A 27,427-nucleotide genomic window follows, 5' to 3' on the forward strand; every position below is an offset into this window, starting at 1 on the left:
AAAAATTGGTATATAACATCCCACCACATGGTGTTTCCATGGTTTGCACGCAAACCATGTTAGATGCACGCAAGTTCACTTCACACCTCAGTTCATACCCATGATGAAACAGTTAATAGCAAGATATTAATTGTTTACAGAATTTCTCTTATAGCTTGCCAAAGGATGGGGGTGTTCTGCAAATGTATGAAATGAGTTTTCAGGTGGGACACTTTTATTATGACCTTACACTTGTCTTTCAACATACTCTTATCTGCCTAACCAAAATCTTCACATATTCCAGAAACACTTGTAGAATTTCATTTTGTTAATTCATCTGTTTATTGTTGGATAGTGTAAGACAAATATTTCTTTCAAAAGAGGATATATTTGCAAACCATTCATATGTGAGTGTCACAGATTTTCAAGGTGAATTGAAAAAAGAAAACACTGTACAGATATCAAATACTATTATCTGTGGCAAAAAATAATATCATTGATTTTCTCACTAGAGGTTTCAACAAAGATATCTTCCCATTCTGCAGCTGTGCAATTCAACAGGGGTAGAGAGATAATAGTGTATTATGATAATGACATTTTCAAATTTTTTGTGATGTTAAAAAGCATGAAGAGTCTAGGAAAAATGTTACTGTCACTCATTTGTTTAATCTAAGAGATGCACTTTAGAGCAATTTATGATAGCTTGAGGAGTGACTGAAAAAAAACTAACCTGTGTCAAAAAAAAGATATAACTGAAAGTCTAATAAAATAATTTAATAATTATCTGATATTTAAAACAGTAAAAAAATCCATAAGCATCTTCATTTTGTTCAGGTTATCTTGGTACTACAAAAAGAAACTGTGTATTTAGTATTAAAGCTGTTATTTTCTTGTCTTATTTAAATTATTCATTATAGGCAACCATTATCTTGTTTTGTTTTATAATGTACTCACTGTGGAGGATAGATATGTTTTAATCTAGTTGCAAATTAATGTTTTTAAGTGTGTTCTTTTCCCTGTCCTAAAACAATAAGTACCTATGATCATGAGAATTACTTAATGGCTACTGTACTTCCAACTCTCAAATATTCATCTAAATTTGATATCAATTATTTTGCATATTTATGTCTGGGAAATTAATATGTAATAAATCTCAGCTACATCATCCATCTTGGTTACATTTCAGCTTTATATACCTACAGGAACTTTAAAACAATGGTTCCATAAAGAAATGACCAGAAAGTGGCCTCACCTGGGAATAGTTATGAGTGGGAAGAAGTGAAAACAATTAGATAACACATCAACTGAGAAAGTGTCTTGATTATATATATATATGTATGTATGTATGTAAAGATATAGTAAGCAAGTTTGGTTTGGATTTTGTTTTGAATGTTTGTAGTTTTAATTTAGATATGGGGTAGTTTAGACTACCAAACATCTAGTTAGACAGTAAACATCTGCTGAGGATATTCCATTATAATAACTGCAACTTAATGAATATTTTCTGTTTACTCCATGTCTACTATTAAAATATTATAATCCTAATGTAACAGAAAATGTCTGGGTTAAAAATAAAAACCTACAAACAATTATTTTCTTTCATTGAAAAGTTGATTTTGAAAATAGAGCCAGGGAATGGGAACTGATAGGATTCCTTTTCTTTCTTCATATATTTCTTGGAGTTTTTAGAACCTACAGATTGACCCTTCTTTCTGTTGCCTCCTCCCCATCCTGCTTAGAGAAGGTAGAGAGGGTTAGGGAACTCAGGTGACTGTAACTTTTAAAACCAAAACATTTCTGTGGTGATAAAATAAGTGCTACTCCTATAGCCCGCACCTCATACTTTCCTACAGCATGTAATAACTGTGACTGTCAGTCTTTATTACTAAGTGCTGACTATACTCTAGATTCCTGGAAGGTTTTTCAGTCCCTGTGATGTATGAGGCTGTAGGAAATAGTTTTCCATGGTTCCTCATAATCTGAACATCTACTCCACAGTTAGGTGTAAACCTTCCATGCTGTTTCTGTCATGCCCATGCCTGCAGTATGCATGACACTTGTGAGAAACTGAACTCCACAGAGTGTGTGACAGCTATCTCCTAGGAAGGAATGTCTCTTCCAAAGGACTGAGCTGAATTTTGTCTTGTAAAAGTAAAAGGAAACCTTTGGCATAGTCACAAATGGGCAGGGATAATAGAACAATGCAAACCTCACAACTTTCAAGCATGATATCACTAAGCATGCAAGCAGTTTGGTGGCAGAACATTTAGATTGTGGTTCTTGACAGAGCTAAGTGACTGGATAAGAGAGATGTTGTTATGCTAAAACTTAAATTATTCACCCATTCCCACTAGTATAAATGATGTTAATCAGCATTGTTATGGAAATTTCAGGCATGCTTACACTGAAGTGAGATTGTGATTGCAGTATATTGCATTTACACACAAACTACCTTTAGGATAGATGGATCAAGGTCGCATAATCACAATAGGAATGGGTTCATGCTGAAAAACAAACTCAAAACAAGTAAGACAGAATGCTCCCATTCTGAGTTTAGTGATTTTTCCTTTCAACTGGTAAAACTAGAACTTGAACTGGTTGTTTTTTTCATTGCGTACTAGTCACATACAGCCTCAAACCCAGATATCTTTCCTGTTATATGTGGCTTTCTCCTTCCAATAAATATTCTACTACTGAAAGAAGTTCTAAATTATCTCAATTTTGTACCTAGGTTTTGAATATGATAGTGTATTCCTAACAATCTTTGTCTTTTGCTTAGGCCAAGTACACAGAATATGAAATAATGTTGCCAGATAAATAGAACTGTCTTGGGATTATTAATAGCAAAAGAAAAAAAAAAAAAAAAACAACCAGAAATAAAAGATGGTATCGGTCGCTGTGTATTCAGACTGTATTTTTCCTATCTAGAAAATCAAAAGTAACATAGAAGTATGTCCTGTGGGCATATTTAAAAACACTAGGCAATTCATAGTCATTCCTTTTGGTAAAATGCCCCTGGCATGATGGAGCAAAAAATTTCCTGGCTCAAAATTTTCTTATCAAAGGAGTTATCAGAATGCTCCTCTTCCTTTTGATTTACTTAAAGTCAAAATCAGTTCTATATGTCCCAATATGTTCTAACTGCTTTCATATGTAGAATGAGTAAAACAGACTAAAAGTAACCAGGCAGGAGATTTTACTAAGTTAAAATCTAGTAGGAAGCATTTTCAAGACCAGTTAGATCAGCAGAATTCCAAAATACGAATCTGTATGCAGTGAACCCTCAATATAAAAAGCTTATGTGTTCATAATTTATGTTTAAACATATCATTATGTGCATAAATCTTTACATACTGAGACTTCAGGGCAGAAAACATATCTATGTATAGATTCTGCAGTAACTCTGGGAGACTGTTAATTTTGTATAGATCCTTTAGAAAAAGGTGTTTTATGCAAATATTCATTTTTATTTTAAACTTTTGTAAGCAGGTAACTGCAATTAGAAATTATTGCTTCCCCTCTTGAGGTTGTTGAACTTGTGCAGAAAGGAAGAAACATCTCTATAATCTATAACAGAAGGGTTTAAAATTATTCTGGCAGAATTTCTCATTCCTGTAAACAGAAGTTAGGATAGGATCAACAAATAATTTATAGATTATATTCTGTAGATCCTCCAGTCTCAGTTTGTAATAAATAATCAGTTGATAGAGAAAAAAAAGAGGTAGAAACCAACAAAAAAGAGGGGAGAAAAATTCAGATATTTCCATACTGGTCTTTTGCCTTTCTCTCCACTCCCTGGAATACTATGCACTCAGTTTTTTCTTCTCATTTTGGAAGAACATGTTAAAAATCACTCTGTTCCCTCCCTGGTTTCCCCCCATGCACAGATTTGTAAGACTGGGGCTTTTTTCCAAGTGCTTTGCCTTTGTATTGAAGGCTGAGATGTGAAGTTTCTATTTCCTCATGTTTCAGAACTTTATTCTCTCTTTCTTTTATTTTTATTTCTTTTTTCCTTATGCTTTATTGCTTCACTCTCATTCATACTGGGTATGAATTTTGCAAATTCATATATAGGTAGGTATTTTGCAAATTCATATATATTGTCTGTGAGTGTTAGAGTTTCTTTTTCACTTTTATGGCTTTTTGCTTTTGTTTTGAACACTAAATTCTCTTTAATGAGGATTTAAACAAAATTATATCAAACACTTTAGATTTAAAAATGTAAAAAGAGGACAGGGGCTTCTTACAACACCTCATTGTAGGGCTTGAGTCATCTGTCAGTCATGTGATGACAATGATAGAGAAAATTACCTGAAAATGTCAGAAATCTTTTGCATTTACTTGCTAACATTTTTCAGTTCTGCAGGGAAAACAGCTGTTACATCCAGAGTGTAATCTGGGTGCCTTGATCACATTCTCTATTTATTGCTTCTTACTTTTTATGCTACCTTTGTCATTCACAGTGTCTGTGATACTTTTAGCCACTTCAGGTGTTCCTGGGTGGATTTTCCATTGCTGGGACTTGCAGTCCTGTTTGTAAGAAAAAAAAAGCTAGGAGAAAATCTAGTCAGAGGAAAGAATATTGTTCATATGCTTCCTTTGTTCTCTTAAGTCAGTATAAACAGAATTGTCAGAATTGTCTACTTGAGTCAGTATAAACAGAATTAAAAATTCCTTTTCTCAAAGTATCAGATTATTAGGTGTACTCAATATTTGTTGCAAAATGAAAACCTATGAATTTAGAACATTCTAAGTCCTTCAGAATTGGAATAGAACTACAGTATTCAATGCTAGCTTTTACATGGGTATAAATTTTTAAATGATTGATTTAACAGCAGCAATATATAATACTTGTCATCCCACATCGATCCTTACTTGTGACAGGATCACTTCTTAAACAGTATAAGGTATAACAAATATAAACATTGCATTAGAAAGGCCCTGTAATCCATTCCAGAATTATTTGTGCAAAATTTTGCAAACCACCAACAGTAATACAAATACTATTGAACTTAAACACTATTAGCTGTGTGTTTGTAATGCAACCTTCATAAACTTAAGCAATTGTAGCCTGTATTAGGCCATGCTTTATTGCTTCTGTCTATGAATTCTTCAGTTAATTAATTTTTTAACTGCTTCAAATAGACTAGAATTGTAAGTGTAAAAATCTGATCCCCAGAAAATATAAATAATACATGAAGAATAGATGGTGCTCACTATATTTAGATCAACAGAGACTGTAGAAACAAAATGCAAATCAGTTTAATTAGAAAGCAGCCTGTCAGATCAGAAGACAGCTTAAACTGAGTCCAAGATTATTTCTCTGAATCTAATGTTATTTAAGTTGTTGTTGTTGTTAAATATTTATATGCAGTGTAATGTTGAAAATATTCCCAAAAGATTACAGAATGCACTTATATTTCCCCAGGCTCTTGTGGACTAATCACTTCCTTCTTCTATCTGACTGAAGCAACATGTCAAGTATGGGGTTTTGCAGAATTCCAGCATAATCAGGATGGTCTGAAATGGTCTGACTTAGGCCCCCGAATACACAAGAGAGTAGAAAATAGTTTGCTTTCCTTTCTTTATGCTTCCTGTATAGTCAGTGCAAACACAGTTTACCTCCTAGCACAAAACATCATCCTTTTCTAAGCATAGATGATAAATGCACAAGTCCTTGCAATTTAAATACTTTGAGGATGTCTCTTCTCACTTTATATTCATGAATGAAGGAAAAGGTGCTTCTGTATTTTGTAATTAGCAGTTCTTTCTATGTTCTATACTGGAATAGCAGCTCTTTATTATAAGTTTTCTTCTCAGGATAAGTTCTAAATATGTAAAAAGAATTTCAAGAAATACAGACTAAGTTAAAAGAAATAATAATAAAATATATACATGTGTTCCAAAGTTTTAAGACTATAAAACATCTTATCCATGCATCTCTTCAGCTCCTCACAGCTGATCACAGTGCATTAAATAGTTAAACAGGCAGCATCTCTCTAGCAGATACAGGGGATTTTTTCCAAAGGTAAAAAGTTAATGAAAATGTATTTTATTACTCAGCTGAAAGAAACCCTAAAATCTATAGCCAGTAAGTAGCATTATTATGATAGAGAGAAAAAGAGGAGGGATGCATTATAGAATTGCATTTATATCAACCAAAAGAGGGGATGCCATACCTTTTCATCTATTCTTTTTCTTCCTTTCCTGAGATTTCTTAACCACTTTGATGAAGAGTCTTTTGTTCCTCTTTTCAAAGGACAAGAAAAATTATGGCTTTGTTCTCTACTTAAACATTGCACAAGTCTTAACAGAGAAGGCACTTCTAACTGACATGATTTAATCTCTAACATTCAGAAAATAAGAGCTTTCTTCATTGCCATTATTCAATTATCAATGTACATTTAAAAATACCCATTGACAAGCCCTTATGCACAATGTAAAGAAAAAAAAGATTACATACAAAGATATGACACCAGCCTTTGAAATATTGAAATGTTCAAAAGCTACAAAATAATAATGTCATTTTAAAATAATGAATTATGATAAAGAAATATATCAAAATATGAGAATTTACATGCTTGTTATCCAAATACACTGAATCTTATCCTTCTGAATTTCTTGATACCTGGTACTGTTAATATATAAGTGCTTGCTGAAAGGGGTTTTAAGTGCCTGAAAATCTATCAAATAAGGACTTTTGTGGGTTGGTCCTGAAGCATAAATTGTTTCTCCCTTGTTTAATAAAGTGGAAGGAAGAAGTGTTAATTAAATATCAGAACTTTTATTAGCTTTATTGTAGCAAGCTATGAAGCAACAGCCTGTAGATTTATGTATATTAGACTAAATCTAATGAAGCTCATTTAAAAACTTATTGGGGAAACATTTTAAAAAATGAAAGAAGAAAACTCTTCGACTGAGTATAATATTTGGGCATGAAGAATTTTGAGACCATGGGACTAAATGTGATAGGAATTGTTGCATCAAGTGGCCTGGCTTACTGACAACTCCAGCTGCATCAAGTTTTCTGGATATATAATTGTGTGAGCAAACAGGTTTGTATTTATGTGACCAGTGTGATTGTGTCAAGAAACAAATGGCTTTTTGACTATTATGGCTGTGAAAGATATAGTTTTTCATGAGCTATTATTTATTCTTATTTGGAATACCTAACATTTCATGTAATAAATTCCATGCTATATTTCTCCTCTGTATTCTCTTCAGGTTCTCCATATAGAGATAAGATCACTATAGCAATTCTTCAGCTGCAGGAAGAAGGCAAGCTCCACATGATGAAAGAGAAATGGTGGAGAGGCAATGGTTGCCCAGAAGAGGAAAGCAAAGAGGCCAGTGCTTTGGGAGTTCAGAATATTGGAGGAATCTTCATCGTGCTGGCAGCAGGATTGGTGCTTTCTGTCTTTGTGGCAGTTGGGGAGTTTTTGTATAAATCAAAAAAAAATGCCCAGTTGGAAAAGGTAAATATTGTCATTACCTGTTTATTTTATATTTATGATATATTTATATAATACTTTAAGCATTTTTTGATGTTTAGTGAAATGTAGGTGATGCATACTTGTCGTTTATTCTTATAGTAAAGTATTTGTGTAACAAAGGATGACAACAAAATATCCAAAGTTTTACATTTACAGCTTTTAATTTTTCTTCAATGTGTTTAATTGTAGCCAGATTTCAGGACAAGTGACTATTTCTCCTCTTATTCAAGCCTGAAAAAAGACAGCTTTTTACTCCTGGAAGTTCACTGCAGTTAATTTTATGGATGAAGAAGAAATCTGAAACTGTAATGGGAAACAAATTAATCTCCTACAGATAATTCTGATTTGCAAAAGACAAACTCTCTGTAGCTCAAAGTCAAAGTCTAAAAATGTCTCTATAGAAATGTTCTTTATAGGAGTTTATACTTGCAAAGTTGTCCTGGTAACATCTGGAAAAGATTACATCAGCATGATTCTTCTTTTGGTGGGTTTACTACTGATATGATGTCCTGTAATTTCAAACTGACCCAATATTGAAAATCCTCTTGTTAACTTGTTGTGTACTTGCAGTTTTTACAAGCAGAATACTGTAAATGTGCTAAGACTAATAATATATTGGAAAAATTTGTAGCTGAAATTATAATTTTTTGCATAATAATTAAATAAATCTTTCTATATGTATGTGCCCATGTCTAAACCTAAAATAAAATAGTTTATTTTTTGACTATGGCAAAATCTGAATTTTAAACATTAAGGAAACTGTTAGATTTTGCTACGTCTTTTTGATTTTTACTTTTGAGGAGATTGTGATCTATGACAATTTTAAAATTCATGTTTAGAAATGTAATTTAATACAATCAGTAGTAAATCCAAAAGACATATTTCTATTGGTATTTTTCCAGATGATGCTAGTGAGCTTTTGTAACTTGAATCATTACTCAGAAAATTTACTATTTGTTTTTGCTTCTTTTGAGGCAACTTTTTGGTACTCAAGTTTCCTGTTATAAATATATTGTTAAGAATTTTTTTTCTAACACACACTAAGGCAGTGTGAGGTTTCAAGGTCCTAAACACTGTTTGAACATGGGTACATTCATTTAATTGTTGAAGGACTCTTTAGGTCCTCTTCTTTACAATACTGCAGGCTAATTCCTTTTGTTAACATACTATTGGAATGTTATGTTTCTGAAATGAATTTGTAAGGAAAAATAATACTGGTTACTTAAGAAACCCTTGTAAATATAAATAATTTTCATCCATTCCTAAAATGGATATGAATCTCATATTATCATCAGTAAAATTTGGTTTAGCTTTTCTGGACTTTTAGCACGCACTCAATTAGAAAAATAGGACTGCTTTGATAATAATTTTGTTACATGAGTTCAGTATTTTACAGGCTATAGATACTTATGTGACAATAGCAGCATGTTGGAAGTTGTGAGGGGAAGGAAACAGAAATTTTCTAATTAAGGATTTGTTTCCTTTAAGTCCTTTAGCTTTGTGTGGGGGGCTGGGGGGAGAAGACATTGTTTATTTTTGTGCAGTTTGGGTTTTATTTTTTTTTTTAAATTTTTCCTTTGTGTTTGGTTTTTTTCAGTTGTTTGTTCATTAGTGTTGGATAGAGATAGCAATCACTGGAGGAATGTGACATTTCAAAAGCATTTGTATCAGAAATGTTTCATCATCAAGTATTTAGATACTTTTAAAAGTTAGGAATAAATTTGAAGCAGCTGAGTTGAGTTGGGTCAGGTTTCTCTCCTTTCTCTCCTCCTTGCCTCCAAGCACTTACCTTCCATCTCCTCCCTGCTGCTCCCACATACCCTGATATCAGCAGACCACTGAAATTTCACTGCAGTTTTATTTATGGAATGAACTTAAGAGGAAGATGATGCTTGCATCCCTACACATGGCCTACCCCAGCATCCCCTCACCCACCCTTCTTGCAGCACCCGAAGACTTTCAGAAAACATTTTCTTTCAACCTCTCCCGGTCTAGCAGATCCCCTTTGCCTAGAAGAGGGAGCAACAGCAGCCTAGGGTGAGACGAGGAATCCTGTCATTTCTCACCAATCTGTACAAGTCCTGCTGAGATGAGTAAACAGTGCAAATAGTGCTGCTCTAGATATCCTGTGGGGACAGAAGAGGCACCAGTTTTTGGTGGTTTTATCCCTTAGGAATCAGAGTATCATTCTGGCATAGTGTTTGTCAGTATTTGGAAATAGGGAAGATCAAAAGTCATATTAAAAGCCAAGGAAAAAAAATTAATCAGATAACTTCAGCTGCTGAGTATATGGAGTATCCTGAGATATAAGTGGACATGCGTGTTTGCTTTTTTAATGTGTATCAAATATTCATTTATACTTCCAGCAGGGAGGCAATGCAGATTGAAATTGTATAATATAGATATGGGGATTTATAATTTTTTATGGCACCCTGCTCTTGGAGCTTACACATATACAGAGATATTGTCTTGTGTGATCTATTTGGAGAAGTGAAATTTTGAAAGGAATCAAGCTCAGAAAAACAGCAGATAAAATGGTGTTATTCACTAAAATAAAAAATGTTGCATCTTGTAAGAAAAGATGGCTCAAAACATCTATGCCCCTGACGTGTTTAAAAGTCAGAAGGAAATGTACGACACTCCTGAGACTTTCTGTGAAACAGATTATTTTATGCCACCACAACACTTTCCAGACAGAGGGAAATTCCACTCTTATTGACACCTATCAAAAGCAAAGATAAGCCTGGATGTTATCACAGTTAGACTGCCAGTCACTGGCACTTAAAGCTAGCTTGCTTGAAAAATACGTATCCTAAATTGCTAACTATTTTCCAGAAAATCCAGTCATTATGAATGTGAACACAGCTATATGTGGATTAAATTCTGCTATCATTTCTAGCCATTCAAAACTCATTGAGCCTTCAGCAGGATGGAACTAGGTATGCTTGTGTAAAAATAGCAGTTGCAAATTTTATTAATTTTGAATGGTTGTGTACTTCAAACAATGTGAATCAAGACTCATACCTTAACTATTGTTAGGAGATGAGGTCATACACTTCCTATATTAAAAATATAGATTCAGTCTCAACATGTACTGAAACAGTAATGTCAACAAAGTATATCTGGAGTTACACAATCAAATCACAGCATAAACATCAATTAAATTAATGTCTCTGAAACAGTTATTTATAATTTATTATAAAAGCAATAAATACAATAAGTACATTAATACTTGTTTAAATTTCACATACATTTACAAGGAAGACAAAAACTGTTGAACATTCCATGTTAAATAATTCACTGCTCAGCTGCACAATTGAGTTGAGAAACATCAGTGTGGATAATTTATCTCACAAGACACAATGACTGAGCTCTTGGAAGAACTGTGCCCAAAGCAGAGATCAGTAGCTAGGAATATACATGTGTTAGATACAGAACTGTTTTACTTACAACTGCAGATTCCAAGAACAAGAAATTCTGAATGCTGAGCTTGACCTGTATATGAGACTAACTATGTCTTTGGAGATGGCACAAATTAATCTGGATGACTCTTGCCTGAAATGAATTGAATACAATAACTTAAAACGCTTTCTGCAAAATGCTCAAAACATGTTTTTATAATGTATGGATAGCAGGAACAAGAATTTCTGATCATAACTGGCTCAAAAATTGATGCAGCTTTAATGAACTGCAGAATCTTTAGGTTATGGTACAATTTGATCTTACTAGAAATTAAAAGTGGTTTTGCTGTGATTTCTAATAATTCTGAATTTTCTACCTCACACATATGTTTTAGTAATGCCATAACCTGGTGTGTGTTTTGGACTGGATAACTCTTCTAGTTTTGCCTAATACATAGTCTCCCTGTTTCCTTCAGAGAAAGTGCTGGGAATGGCAGGGCACATATTCTTGTCTATGGCAGACTGTTGATATTCCAGTTAGTGCCATGGGAAAGGGTAGGAGGAGATGGTAGGTCAGAGGTTGACCTGACTGCATTCCTGCAGAGCAACCACAAGATGGTGCCTTCTAATTTCTGAGAGGGAAATTTAATTGTCACTTTTAAATAAAATTTACGTTGCAATGCTTACCTGTTGTTTAATTGCAGCCTTTCTGAAAATGCTAAAGGCTTGGATTATTTCCCATTGTTTATGATACAAACATCTAATTATGTCATCTACTTGGAAACATGTTATTATCAGACCTTTTTTATCTAGCCAATCTTGACAATAAATGCTCCGTCATTTGCATTTTATAATTGCTTTTGCTGCTGAATGACCTGCTCCCTTATTTTAACAGGCACTCAGAGGGCAGTGAGTAAGCAAGGTTAGAAACAGAAGCCATTTAAAACAATTACTGTGTCTTTCCTCTTTTTTTTTTTTTTAATTGATGTGCATCAATGCATTATGGGTTTATGTCCATTTCACATATTTAGTTTTGTGTAGCTCATATTATTATTGGAAATACCAGGGAAAACATTGACCTTGTGAAGACCACTAATATTTAGCATTGATGATTCTCAGTTTGAGAATTTATTGACCTTTCCTTTGATTTTGTGTGTTAAGGTTTTTTTTTAAATTATCCTCTGACATTATTTCTATTTTCATACCACCCTTACACAGTGAGTAGATACTACTGTAAGAGTCAGCTGTGTGATACAAACTACATGTGCATGGCTGAAAACATTAGGATGAAATTCACAATATTGATGAAGGCAGTGCCATGGATATATAGACCATTGCTTGTTGTAAATTGTTGTCCTTGTGCCTATCCTGGTCCGGGTTTCTTTGGAGAGGGTGACATTGGCTGGAGAAGTTATCTGCAAACCTGGTTTTATTGATGTAGTTGTCCCACACCCTTCTCAAGAGGCACGGAGGGGCCAAGAGCTGATAGGTTGAAACAGCTGCTGCACTGTGCCCATATGCAGTTACTCATCATCCTGATTTTGCTTCTCTCAAAAACTTCTGGTTCTCAGTTTGTTTACATGGAGTCAGTGTAAATGCTAACAAGAGTTAATTTTCCAAAGTCCCTTTATAAGCTGTTTGTACTAGGATAAGTTTCATTCATTATGTCTTACAATGCTGCTTTAGAATTCATTTCAGCCAAGTGCAAATATATAGCTTTTTCTATAAGAAAAGGACTTACAGGAAGAATTGAATAATTACTGAAATATTGTGATGCTTCTTTGTCAGCAGGATGTATAGAAAGTCAGTATTTTAATATTTGTTTAAATTATCTCACCAACAGTGCAAAATCAAATTTCAGTTATTTTATATTAAAAAAATGAAAAGGTTTTAGAATCCTTCTTATTTTACCATAATATTTTATGGTGTGGTGATCTGGGTTATTTTTTTAAAATTTTACTAAATTAGTTCTCACTAAATTAATTTTCTTTGCTTTAAAAAAAAATGCAGTTTTGCCAGTTTTGCTGGAGTTCAAAAACATTCCTAATAGTTTCATATCAAAAGCCTTTGAATTTGGGACAGTAATTTATAATAGTTTTGGAACAGTACCAAAGTAAATCTCAGCCTAGTGATTTTTTTCCAGGGGGAGAGAAGTTCAAAAGATTTTAAAGTTGAAAAGCCTGTTCCTCAAGCTACAAGAAACAAAAGAATGTGGACATTCTTGGTAAATTGAAGTAAAAGTATTGAGAGTTGTATCCCAAGTAGCTGTTATATGAACTACAGTCAGTAATGTAGTTCTGTATTTTTGTGTCACATTTTTTAATGGAGTAACCTCAGAAATTGTAATTTTGTCTGCAAAAAGCAGCAGTTGGGACAGGTCATGGAAGAAAATGTTTTTCCAGCATTAGCACACTGCATTCTACAGATATGCCATTGGAAAATTAGGAACTTTTATCATCCTGTAGTCCCCTGAGCACTGTATGAGTATGTACAAACTTGTATGGTTAATTTGTAAGTGGAGAGATTACGTGAATTTCAAGTATTAATTTTAATTAAATACCCTCTTGGAAAACATGTAACTATAGATTAGAGAATATTTTCTAAGGGGTTTCAAAACCCAACAAATCAAAACAAACTCTGCCCAAAACCAAAATCCAATCCACACCCTCAAACATCTTAACAGAAGAAAAAAAAAAGGAAAAAAGCAAGTTACCAACTGTGGCATTTTAAAGTAATTTGCAAACAATAAAATGCTAAAACCAATAACTCTATTTTTGAGTTTTGATTGCATCTCAACCAGTATCTTTTCGGTAATGGACCTTTTTTCTGAGTTATTTTTAATGTCTTAATTATGTCTTTCAAAAAACAACTGAAAATATAGGAGTGTATGTAAAGTTGACCAATACATAAGTACACAAGTGCACAAGTTCCATATTCCTTCAGTCAAAGATCAGAATTAAATTATAGATATGTTATGGAAGTGTTGCTTCCTTCATAGCAAATATGGTTCACTTTCACTCAGCAGTAGAAAGAAGAAACACATTAGATGATTATTTTCTCCTCTAAAAGCATTTTTGCATTCCAGTGGAAAAAATGTCAGATCATAAAGCATTCGTGTCTTTCTAATAATTTTTCATTGTCTTCCTCTAAATATTACTTTAGCATATAATATTTTAATATTATACATTAAACTTTTGATTTTTAATTGATCAGCTATGCTTTAATTAAATGTAGTGCAAATACAGTTTAGTTCAGCTTATTTATTTACTTTGATTTTTGTATGGTCAGCAAAATAACAAGCATTTCTTACTACCTTTTATATTGAGAAAATATCCTTGACTGTCAGATGAAACCATATAATTGCAGAGAAATGGGTGCTAAAATTTTGATATTATGTACTGCCACATGGCTGTAACAGTGTTTCCATAACAGTAGAAAACCTTGACATTAAGTTAATACTAACAGTCTCTCTCTGTTCAATATGATTTGAGGCCATGTCAAATTTCTCACTGAATTCATACTATCACACTGGACTATAAAACTAGATTTTTACAGTGAATAAAGTACAGAGGACTTAATCTGAGCAAACTTAAAAAAAAAGGCTGTTTAGAATTCAGGTAAGAAAGGTTATATTTATTTTCTAAAACATCTCTGTAAAATTAACTATTTATTTTCAAATCATGTTATACAAAGCATTTTAATCCAGATAGATTGGTATCACACAGCATTAATTACATATCATCACCACTTCCTTTCACCATGCTTGGTGATCAACAAGCCTGACATTCCTTTGACAAGGATGATGATGGATCAAAGATGATTCAGCAGGTGAATGACTCTTCACATCCTGTGGCTGAGAATGCCAGATCTCTGGGGACTGACTCAGTGCAACCAGGATCACCTCTGCTGAAAGGCAGAGAAATATCTGCACAGATGTGATTGCAAAATACACACCCATTAACATTGCAATGGTTATTGTTCTAAACCAGTTAGGCAATGCCATCTATTCTGCTATTTATTTTCTCAGTGACAGCTACATGGCTGAAGTACTATTAATTGATCTCAGTCCTTATTAAACACCTGCTAGTCTTGTGTAGCCATTGTCCAGGGACACGAGACAGCAGTACCATGTTCTGGAAGAAGATCTGGACTGGTGTCACAAGGTTTACATGAGTGGAAATTATTGCCTCTGACTGAAACACTAATGACAAATTAGTGTCATATAGCACTTATTGCCACTCTGAGTTTGAAAACACAGACCCTAATCTAGAGAAATGTGGGACTGTCAGCCTTTTCCCGAAGAGGTTGAGCTGAAAAATGAGATAGAAGATATCTTCTGAGTGCTTGCCTTTGCCTGTCCACCACAGCACGTGTCTCCCTGGGACTAAATTGCCATCACTCCCCTATTTCAGCCAGGCACTGGAAGCTCAAAATGACTGCACGGTCCTGGTCTGACAATGGAGTAGGACTGTGTATCATCTGCGTGTCGATGACACCACAGCCCAAATTATTTCATTATCTCCTCAGTGGCCTCATATACATGTTGAAAGGAGAGATGACAGGATGAAACCTTGTGGAATCCTGCATGAGAGAGAGCCCTCGGGGCTGATGAGCAATTGCCCTATGACATCCTCTGGGATTTCTCTGAGAGGAAAGAGTGGAACCACACAAGTGCAATCCCTTCTGCCCCAGCCTAGGTCCACAGGTGAGTCAGAAAAACATCATGGTCAGTGCGATGGCCAGAAAGGCTGCTGGCAGAGCCAAAAAAACCACTTTAAAAAAGCTTTCTGCACTAATAGAAGCTCCCCATCAACCACAGGAAGAAGGGTAGTTGTCAGGCTGGAAACAAGGAAAATAGTTTCAGAAGACTTTAAATGAACTCAGTGTTTCTTTTCTGGAAGTCTCTGTCATCCACCAGAGTGCATTTTGTTTCGTTAGGAAATAAATTTTAGAATTTGAGAGTGGCGGAATTGTTCTTTGGTAGTTTTTTGTTTGTTTGTTTCTTTTATATGGGTTTTTTTTGACACCAGTTGATAATTTATTTAAGGCAAGCTGGAGTTTTATTGTCCCACTGGGAGACACTTACAATAAACACAAGAAGTGGCCTGCAGTGAGGTCCTGTATGTCATCTAAGTTCATCTCATAACTCTAAAACTCAGCAAGAAAGAAACTCAGCCTGCAGAAAATTGTTTCAGTGTTGTTTTGTTATAGGAAGGGTCAGTCCCATCAGACTTTTGTTGATCTTCTCTGTCAAATAGCTACTAAAAAGTCCTTGAAACAACCAGCATTCACTTACAGGGTAAAGCACCTCACGCTTCATCAAGCTGTCTGGAACTACTCTGCTGGTGGTGATTTTGTAGATACTACGGTGAACACAAAGCTTTATCTGTGGAATTCAAATTTTCACTTTGCTTGATATTATTGTCTTCATTTGAGTGGGCAATGAAATTTCTGTTTCATATAAGCAACATATGTTTTGGTCTATAATATATTTTGGTCTTTAAATAACTTCCTAAAATGTTTGCTTGTTCTATTTCTACCAAAATGCCAAATAATTGCTTAATCAAAAATTGAGAATATACTGGTGATGTGTTCAGGTAATTGGTGTGAATTTAGTCCGGAGTGACCTTGTGCATTATACTTGCTATGAATTTAAACTGTACTGCATCAGAAAAGTCACTGGCAAAATATTTGTAATGTAATTATATACATATATAGAAATGTTTAGTATGCACATATGCAACTTTCAATCTACTGTCATGTTTAAGAATAGATATATAACTAAACAACCTAAAAATTGGATCATTACAACTACACTTCAAAATGCTTGTACTCCAATTACTGTGATATATGATTTCACTTTTTCTGAGGGTATTTTCTCTTTATTTGTTCATCTCTTTGTGATCCTAAGCCAACATTTTGATAGAATTTGTTTTTCTGTCTAGAAGGTTTATGATTGACAGGTTTTCCACACACGTATTTAAAATCCCCGAAGGAGAGGCATAGGAATCAGAAAGTGGTTAGGGAGGAGAGTCAGGGTAGGACTGTGCATTCATTCTCAGCTAACTTCAAGACAAAAAGCAGTTTGATTGCTGTGTCCTCCTAGATGGTAGAACAATTACCCATAACACAACAAGACAATACAGGATTACTGCTGTTACTGCTTTAAGATAATTAAACAAATTTTCAAGTAATGTCTGATAGAAAAAAATGGAAGTAATGAAATTCTCAGTAAATCTTAGATCCTCCTATTGAATGCTGACAGTGATCTTTATATTATCTCCATCAAAGAAGGGAAAAATATAAACCAGCAATTAGAGATTTTTTAAAATTTAAAGCACACTGACTATTAATCACTTAAATCAGAACGTTTAGAGTGGTGCAAGCATGCTGTTCTCTCCTCCTGTTGCTCTTTTTACGCTGTTAAAATAAAAATCTATGGTGATAGTCTCATAATTATGTGTCTGACAAATGCTATTATGATTTCTAATTACCTTTCTGAATTCCCATAAAGCGAAATAATGAAAGCAGTGTAAGTATTATCTACCTTTCTTATTAATACACGTGTGCAGAACCACATTTTTTTTCTCATGCAGTAAAGCCATGCATAAGCTGCCTAACCAGCTTGTAAGCAGTGGTAACATTTTTCAAAATTCTCATCTTGATTTTCCATGACTTGTGAGATGTCAGTTGTGGCAAAGACTGTCAGAGGTGTCAGCTACTTCTTTATTCATCTTAAGGAGATGAACTTTTTTCAGAATTGTTTTGTGTTTGAAGGTTTAGAACTACAGTTCTGATTAAAATGATCTTTTGTACAATTTTTTGTAATGTTTTATCATGATATGCTGCAACAAACCAGAAACACTTATGTGTACTATGTTTTAGAGAGCTGTATGATGTCCTTAAATTCTTCTAGCATTTGATTATATCTAAGATGGCTTGGAGGCAGCATTTACTTTCTGGTAGCATTTAAGAAGACAACTTAAGATTTTGTAAGGGTTAGTGAAAAATCGATAGTAACTGATGTTCTTGTAACATGCCTGCAGTGTAGAAGGTAAGTTGGGAGCAAGAGGTTATTTTCTTTGAATCAAGTGGAGAGTCTTGTAATATGTACTAAAGTGCTCAATTCCATGACGGACAACAGTTTTGAAATGTAGCCTTTCAGTTCTGTAAACATTATGCTGTTTTCCTTTAGCAATTGAATAGAAAGGATCAAGACATTGGATTATCTTTTCTAAAATCACATCTGAAAATGTCTTCTGTTACAAAAAAAAAAAGAAATTCTAGTTTTCATGTCTTATTATTCAAAAAATTGTATCCTAACATTGAAAGAAAACAAAGTTTAGCTGTATAGAAAATAAAGACTACAGAGAGCAGCATTGAAATTAGACAATTTTTTTTAATTTCAATTAAAAAAGTAAACCATAAATATTTTCTAAAATTTATTGAATATTACTTTATTAATATGTGTGAAAACTCTTCCTTATATTTCTCAGGTAGAGAACCCAAAGAAAAAAGGTCTGAATCATAAACTCTTACATAACCTTAAAATTATATTTTTAAAATACATTATTATTTCAGTGAGTGAAATTTGAAACCAGCAAACAAACAAACAGAAGATATGTAACAATAGTCTTAATCAGAACCAATACTTTTATTCCCATATGTGCATACTAGATCACATAAAAAATATAAAAAAATAATTTGAAAACATAAAATGGAAGAATATATAAAATAACCTTCTCAAAGTTATGGTATCTGCTTTATTAAGACTGTCAGTCATTAAAACATTTCCCTTTGAATAAGTTTTCATATCCACGTAAAATTATCAGATAAAATGCGTTGTCAAGTTTACTGAGATATCATTTTCAGAGAATTTCAGAATGTTGACATGTATCTTCTCACCTCTTGGATGTTGGTTGTAATCCATTTCCTGCTGATATTACTTAAAAATTAATACCCTTTGCAGATTTTTGCAAAGGTTTTGGTGGATTTATTCTATTTGAAAATGATTTGTTCTAATTTGGCACTCTTCTTAGATGCTTTGGCCAAAAAAAGAAAAGAACACAATCTTTAAAGTTTTAAGAGCTAATGCATCATTGTAAAATTTAGAGGGATTTTGTTCCTCAGAATGTTTTAGCTAGGTCTTTAATTCCAGAGATGTGAGCCATATCATGGCTACCAGTGGTGTAGCGCTGAGTTGCACCATTTACTTCTTAATGTATTCTCTATGAAATTCCTGAGCTATGTGCTAGGTTCCTCACATAGTGGAAATGCCAAGATCTTCAAACCTTAGCAATTTAGCCTGTAAGCTATTAGGGAATACTAAATTAAGTCTTGCCCTTTTAAAATATTTCAGGGTTAATTTCAATTTCAGAATCATAATGGCAGTTTTGATCTTAAGCAACAGCACTTTATTAGAAAAAAGGGAAAGTCTAAGGGAATTGAATATTTTCTTTCAAAGTATATCAGGACAAGGAGGTACAGTTTTCTACTTTCTACACAACGATCAGCAAAAATACCTTATGCATTAAGATCTGACATATTAAATTGAGACCATTCAATCAGCAATTTTAGCCACCTCATTCACACAAAAAAAAAAAAGCTGTCTTGGATGTCAACCCAGGGCATATTGCAGAGCTCACTTCAGCCAGAAATGCCAAACTTTAGCCTCTGAAGTACACGTACTTTACTCTGAACCAGAGAAATATACCTTCCCTTTGGATTCACAGCTTAAACTTTTCTTAGTTGTAGGTGGTAAAATCATTTCTGCTGTAAGTTGAGTAGGAATTATTCCTTTATTTCAAACCCAGCAGGAGAAAGAAATGCTTCAAAGGAAGTGTATCACACCCAGAGCAAGATTATAGTTTCCTTCACTTTCTACCTGCCCATTTCCTTATTCATGCAAAGGGTTAAGGAAGAGGGCATTTGTTCAGGCTTTGTTGGATTCATGCTCAGTTCTAATTCCTAATTAAGATAACTCATATTTGCACTCTTCTGCACAAAATGGAATTTTATGTAAAATTATTCTCAGTGAATAGTTTTATGTAAATAATAACTTTATGTAAAGTTCTCAGTGAAACAGGAGCTACTACTGAAGCCTTTCCTCTGCTGCTGTGTGGTCTCACACCTAATCTACAGAACAGCTCAAGTTTCCCCTGTCTCTCTTTCTCTCTCTATGCCTCTGTTAACTGCTACCATGCCAAGTGGAACAGGATCAGTAAGCAGCAACTGCAAATGACTTTACCTTGGAATGGTCTAATGCCTGTAGGTTATTCATAGCTGTTTACTGAGACACAAGCTTAAATCTCTCTGGCAGAAGATGTTATTATATCGACATTCTTAAATGTGACTCATGTTCAGCCCTAATTCTCCAGCTGAATGCTTGCTGCACTGAAGAAAAGGGTATCTGCCACATATTCTTCTTTAGCAGTTGCCACACTTTTTAAGGAACTTGGCTTGTTAGGTTCCTTTCAGAGCATACCTATTGGATTGATAACCATGCATGGAGAACTGGAATGTGAATTCTAATAGGATCCACAACTAAGCCAAGCGCCAATGTGTTTCACAGAATTTCTACTATCGCCAAATGACAAAGCTGTAAAATTTAATGGGAAAAGCTGAGTGCCTTCCTGTTTTCAGCCCAGGAGGTTGGAAGCTGAGTGCAGATTTCATGAATGCAGCTTCAATCTAGGTTCTCAGTGAACTAGGTAGGGTGAGATGTTTAAATATTGTCTGGATCTAATCACCAAGCTTCAGGTTTGTATGAATAATGAAGATATAACAGTTCAGAAATAAAGCACGGTTTTTATTTGAAAGCCAAATGAGACAATTATATATTGACTACCACTAATCAAACAAAATCAAAAAATGGTCATGAGATAGTTAGAGTAATTCTAGGTGGTTTGGCTTTTTGGTTCTTGTTCAACAGGTTGTTTGTTTTTCATTTGTTCATCTGCCTTTTTTTCCTGATCATGTCCCTGGCCTGGAGATTAGTTGTTAAGAGAGAAAAATGGAAAGGGTTAGACCACACCTCAAATTTGCTTTGGCTGAGAGCAATTGTCAGAGGCTTGTTTTAACTTCTCAGATTCTGGGATTATTTAGTTAGTATATTTCTCCATTACCTGGAAAATGCATAAGTTAAACTATGATGCAGAGCCCAAAAGTGAGAAGTTTTTTTCTTACTACCATATGTCATTTGATACTCCAATTCTCACACTGAAGGAGGTTAATTGCTCAACACACCATTAGCAGTTGAAAATTCAGTCAGACAGACTGAGGGAATAGAGAGATTTTATTTTACTTTTAAAATTGCTTGCACTGCAAATTGGAAAAAGAGCTTTGTGTATTTGATGTAAACATGTTAATAAATTTTTTAAATAATACACTTTTCATTAAGATCAATGAAACTGAATCGCTGTTGTGTTGTTTTTTTTTTAAACACATACTCCATAAATGATAATCAATAGTGGTAAAAGTGTTTATATAGAGATGATATAAATTATGGAGTAAATATCAGTTTTCAGTAATAGATCTAGATTTTAACAGTGTTTAAAGATGAATTCAGGTAAAATTCCTATACTAAAACTTCATTTTTTGTGGAAGATCTCTCACTTTATCCCATAGAAATGCAATTATTATTTTGAAATATGGCTGAGGAGATTCTGCTTAATGCCTAACAGATATGTAACATTCAGATACTGTACTCTAAAGCTAACATGTTGACAGAAAATCTGCTTGAAGTAGTTTTATGTAACATATGCATCCAGACATAGTACCTGCCAGAAAAACAATTGTACAGGCAAGGTGATTTTTACACTGAGTCATCATGGTTTGATAAGTAATTTTAATTATTATTAAATAGTAATATGCATATACAGTGATGCATATAATAAGGCCAGCAATTAGTTTTGAGCTTTGTTTGAGATTGGGACAAAGCAAAGAATGACAAGTGTGTGCCAGTACAGTGAATCTGTTTCTAGACATTGAAGTTAGTAATTTCTTACAGCTCTTTCTTTTTCTTGTTCCTTTATTTCCTTCTGTAGAGGTCCTTCTGTAGTGCCATGGTAGAAGAGCTAAGGATGTCTCTGAAGTGTCAGCGTCGATTAAAACACAAGCCACAGGCCCCTGTTATTGTGAAAACAGAAGAAGTTATCAACATGCACACATTTAACGACAGAAGGTTGCCAGGCAAAGAAACCATGGCATAGAGCTGGGAAGCCAAATAACCCAAGCACAAACTGTCGTCTTTTTTCCAAACAACCTTGCGAGAATGTTTCCTGTGGAAATATGCAACAAGTGCAAAATAAAATGAGTTACCTCATGCCGCTGTGTCTATGAACTAGAGACTCTGTGATCTCAGCAGTTGCAATGGCCAGACTCGAATCACAAGCATCATGGATCAACCAAGTTATGCAGGGTTACACTGTTTGTCATGGGTTTTCACCATTCTGAATGAATGAATGTTCCATGTGAGTTTTGTGGCTGGTTTCAAATGCAGTCTCAGTGAGAAGTTACAGGTTCCTTTTGAAGTTCAACAGTTGCCAGAAAAGGGAGAATAAATGCCCAAGATGATACAAACCACAGACGGAGTCTAGTAAAAGTAAAGTCTCAGAACTGTAGTGGAACAAGAAACCATATGTTCTTCTGAACTTCCCAGCCCAGAAAAGTTGGTAACTGCTGGTAGACTGAAACTACCAACTGGACAAGGAGATGGATCTTCCTGGATGGAAGAAATGTTAAAAGTGAAGAAACATGAATCCCATGAATAGAAGAATAAATATGAGGATGCTCACCTGCTTTTTTTTTTAATTGTTTGTGACACTGAACTAAATAAATAAATAATAATTACAAAAAAAAAAAAAAATTAGCTGGGTTGGAACTTTGATCTAAAAAACCAACAAAAATATTTCCAGAATTTTGACCCAATTTTTAGAGGAATTCCTTAGTACAAAGGAATGTATCTTACAAACTTTAGATATAAGCAATTGAATTTCTTTTCTATAATTGTGAAAAGAGGGAGGGGGTGGGAAGCAGTGCATTTCACACATAGAGGGCTTGCATTTTAGCCTGAATGGGTTTTGAAACACTTGTTCCTGCTACTAATTGAATTCAATGGAGCCTGTGCGATTCTCGCTAATGTTGGAAGAGGGATGGGTCACCTAAAAGAAGTGAATGTCAAGAACTCAAAGGAGGACTGCATTTTTCAATACAGTCACAGTACTAAATGAACAATATTCTTGAGCAGTTTTTTTTTTTTCCAAAAAAAAAAATGTTCAGGTTTATTTGTGGAAATGCAAGATTTCTATGAAAATAGTTTTTGTATGGAAATTTTTGTAATACTTTTTATCAACAAAATAAGAACATGTGTTTCCGTCAGGGGTGTGATGCCAAGCATGAGTGGTAGTGCGTGCGCACCACCAACGTTTGGTGAAAACTATTTTTATCATGAAAAAGGAATCTTAGAAGAGACATATTTTCAAGTTATATAATATAAAAAAAATAGGTGCACTACCACCTCTGCTTACCATGCTACACCCCTGGTTTCCACTAAGCCGATAACATGTTGTCATAAACAATTGTGTGTAAATGGTAAAAGACACAGACCTCTTGACCACATTGTGATAGAAGTTAATATGCACTCAGTTTGCTGTTTGAATCCAATGCACAAAATTAAAAAAAAAAAAAAAAAGAAAAAAAAGAAAGCATTAAATTTATGTCAGTTTTAGTTGGTTTGGTTTTGCTGCGTGATTTGAGCAACATATGTGCAGTACTTTGTGTCAGTACTGGTACTTAGCTTCAGCTTAGTGCCCTATCCTGATGATTCTTGCCACTAAATTTGTGATGAGAGAATTTGCTGGGATTTCTGACAGAAGCCATTACATCACATTTTGATAATTGCAGGATTTGGCTCTTAGCTGCTTCAAAGCTAACTTATATGTCCTGACTATGGTGAGTTCCTGGACATAACATTTTTAAATACTGCCCTAAAGATGCTGAATCTTGCACCTCTGTCTACTGTAAATTTATTTGTATCTCAACAAGAAATGTATAGTATGGACTATGTAGAAATGTTATGTCAACCAAAAAAGATTATTTAGATGGTCTTTACATGGAAAAAAATTTGACTTTAACTCCCCAAAACATTAAAATACCCCCCCCAAATCATTGAAGTAGTCATAGATAATAAGTCATCGGTGAGTAAAGATGATGGCACAGAAATATAAGATATATAATCCAAACTGTAGAAATTATATCATGAAATTTGGGGGTAAATGGGAGGTTTGTGTCTACTACCCAGTTATCATAAATCTTCATAGAGATTGAGCTGGCCATTTCCATTGTGAGCAGGGACTGAGAAAGCAAATTCTCTTATATTTGTGAGTTTCATCCCCATTCATGTGATAACAAAGAACAGGTTATCTTTGTCTGAAGTATAAAGAAAATAAAAACACTTTAAGCAATTTTTCTGGAAATGAGTAAGCATACATAATTTATATTTAAGTTAAATCTTTGCAACACAGAGGGGAAAAGAGTAACTGTCATAACACAATGAAAACTCCTAATTATGATGGCTTGAAATGGAAAAAATTGGCTATTGCATTTGATTGATGATTTACAATAAAATTTGTAAAATCATGTAATAAAATGCTGTATTATATTCAAACACATTCTTCTTTTCTCCGTTGAGGATGTTGAAATAAGCAGGATTTCATTCTCACCTTAATGCTCAAGACTAATTATCATTAAGCTTTTTGTGAGCTAAAGTAACAGTGAATGCAGAATATGTCCCAAATATTTTATTGAGTCAAAGCTTCCCAAGGAACAAAACTTCTATCACTGAAGTAGTATAGCTTAATTAAAATTTTGGTCAGAATTTCAGCCTTCCATTATTGAGGGAAATATGCAAAGTAACTGGAGATTTTTATTAACGATCAAGACTAGAAATGCATGGTTCCACAGATTCACAGTAGTACAATGGTTTTTTTTTCAACAGTCATACGCTAACTCATGTTGTTACTTTGTTTTGCAATAGTAATTATTTCTGTATTAAGACATTTACAGAAAATTGACTAATAAAGACCTGACCCCCAAAAGAGTAGAAAATACTACTGATAGTTTTATACTTGAAAAGGCTCAATTCCTTTAAATTTCTTCACATTTCTTCAAAAGCTTCATTTTCATTTTACTGCTGCTGCTGCTGTAATAAAAAAAAAAAAGAATCCTGAATTCTGTAGAAAAATTCATTATTTAGAAAGGCTTCTGAAAGGCTTATTCCAAAATTCAAAAATTTTCATGCTGTATAAATTTCTCTACTGTCATTAAAACTGATGGATCTTGCCAGCAAAAATCAAGAGAGGATCTGGCCCACGAAGATTCAGAATCCATATATAACTGCTTTATCTGGTCTCATAAAACAGCTTAATTAGTCTGCTGATTTCTCAGGATAGGATGATGGGTGCTTCTCTGACTGACCTTAAATGTCACACTAGAGAAGAGTTTTAAAGCAGTTATAGCTCAGTGAAATGGCACTGCCTGTTGGATGATAATTGGAGAAAATTAAACAGAACTTTTTTCCCCATGTTTGTTTCAATGAAAATAGACATCTTTAAGACACAAAAGACACTCTATTTATATCTTCAGGTTGCCTCAGCATGGTTGTATAGCAATAGATAACTAGAAAAAAAGGACAAAACCCCTTTTATGTTGTTGATAAATGTAATTTGTGGAGGACTGGTAGTGAAAATAATGAGCCAAATGGTTGGATGAAATCAGGCGATCTCTGGTGCTTTACAGTAGATGAGGATTTGTCCAATTATAGACATCAGCAGGCCTTTTTAATGGTATTCTCCTTTTATACAAATAGAAGTACAGACACATACAAGGAGTATCTGGGAGATTTTATATATGATATTTCTTTCTGAAATTTCTGTCTCAATTTTGAGTTGAAGAATTCAGTATAGATTCGAAATAACCTTTTCTTTCATTTTGTTATTACTTGAGGCTCTGTTCATTAATCTTTCCTGATTTCATCCATAGAATGTTCACAACCCCCAAAATAACAGTTTAGTCCTACTACACTAACTTGTTAATATTTCAGAATTGAAAAAAATACTTTATCAGGGAAGAAAACATATTGTGCCAAAATCCAAAGCCTCAATAGGAGAAATGCCCTAATATTCTACAAAATCAAAATATTTTCAGGGAAAAGGAATAATGAGCAGAGGTAACATCATACTAAGATGTAAAACATTATGCTATAAAATAATGGTTTATTATTTTATTGATGTTAAGGATATTAGAAAAATGGGAAGAACTTCAGACACAACTTCACTTAGTCTCCAAATACATCAACAAACACAAAACATGATAACTGAAATACTCCTTTGAAACAAGTGCGAGAACTCCTACTTAAGAGGAATCAAGGTTTTATCCAATACAGCCCCAAATATGTACAGATATAATATTTAAGGCAGAACTAGGTGTACAGAAGCGATCGTGTTTCTCTCAGAATTTCAAGGATGTATTGGAAAACAAAGGGTGGCTGAGGTTGGCTTCTCCTGCTTAGAAGATCATTGCTTTCCAACCTCAAACATGCTAGTGTCCTGTTCTCTTCCAGTTTTGCCTCTCTGCCTTCCTACAAGCACGTCTGAAAGTGTGAAATTTATTGTCAAAGCCCTTTTCTTCTGGCCTTCCTTTAAAAATAGTTCTAATTAAAAATAAAGTTACTCAAACACCTCATCTCCCCAGTTTGTATTCACTAAGATAAAAACATTAGCATTTCATGTGACTGTAATCTAATTGTCTTTATTTTCATTTACTACCCCTCTCTGTCCCCTGCCTGTGTTATCTTCTCCTGTTGTTCTTGTACTTGCCTAGACTGTAAGCTCTTAGGGGGCAGGGAATCTGTCTTTGATTTGTTCTATGTAGCACCATGAACTATGGAGCTATATAAATAATAAAACAATGTAGATCTTCTTAAATTATGTTTGAAGTGATAGTGATCTGATTGACTGCCAGTCTAGTAATATATTGCTTTAGCTCATTGCCTGAAATCCTAATCACTGCAGCAATAGAGTAATCAAAAAATAAAAATAATAAAACCAACCCAAAGGGGCTATCACACTGACTCATCTTACTGGAATTTTCCCTAGATGGTCTGGGTATAGGAATAGAATGTCATGTTCTCATACCTTCTATAATGGCTTAAATATTTAATCAGCTACATTAGATTTTTTTTTTTTAAATAAGTAGGTTAACACAGATATATTGGATGATACAAAGTTCTCTTTGGAATGAGAATTTTGATTGGGCAAAGTTTGGAAAAGATATAATTAAGAGATTGGTTAAGCTGGACACCAGGAACCTTTCCTTCCTTCGTTGTTTCAACCCACTTAGTCAACAAGCCTTTCATTGCTGAAATCTATAGCGATCCTATTTTGCTAATAATTTTATGGATATATTTAGAAATATTCTACAAAATATAGTTCTAAACAAAATTGAAGAAATACTTCCTTTTGCTTCTATTCAAGAATGCTATCTTTCTATAACTAC

General features: G+C 34.0%; 1 protein-coding gene across 5 annotated transcripts in view; it reads left to right on the forward strand.

Annotated features, from left to right (window-relative positions):
- The window catches only part of GRIK2 (glutamate ionotropic receptor kainate type subunit 2), a 357,572-nt gene extending 330,576 nt beyond the window's left edge, over positions 1-26,996 (forward strand). For 3 of the 5 annotated variants that reach the window (XM_064412796.1, XM_064412799.1, XM_064412800.1), the window contains 3 exons: positions 7,204-7,454; positions 15,401-15,578; positions 21,919-22,069. In XM_064412796.1, coding sequence (XP_064268866.1) covers positions 7,204-7,454; positions 15,401-15,578; positions 21,919-21,932 — 443 coding nt within the window. In that variant the 3' untranslated portion in view covers positions 21,933-22,069. The other 2 variants (XM_064412798.1, XM_064412797.1) reach the window with 2 other exon arrangements.
- The last annotated feature ends 431 nt before the right edge of the window (positions 26,997-27,427 follow it).

This window comes from Passer domesticus, chromosome 3 (assembly GCF_036417665.1).
Source record: "Passer domesticus isolate bPasDom1 chromosome 3, bPasDom1.hap1, whole genome shotgun sequence".
In the NCBI taxonomy this organism is placed as follows: Eukaryota; Metazoa; Chordata; class Aves; order Passeriformes; family Passeridae; genus Passer; species Passer domesticus.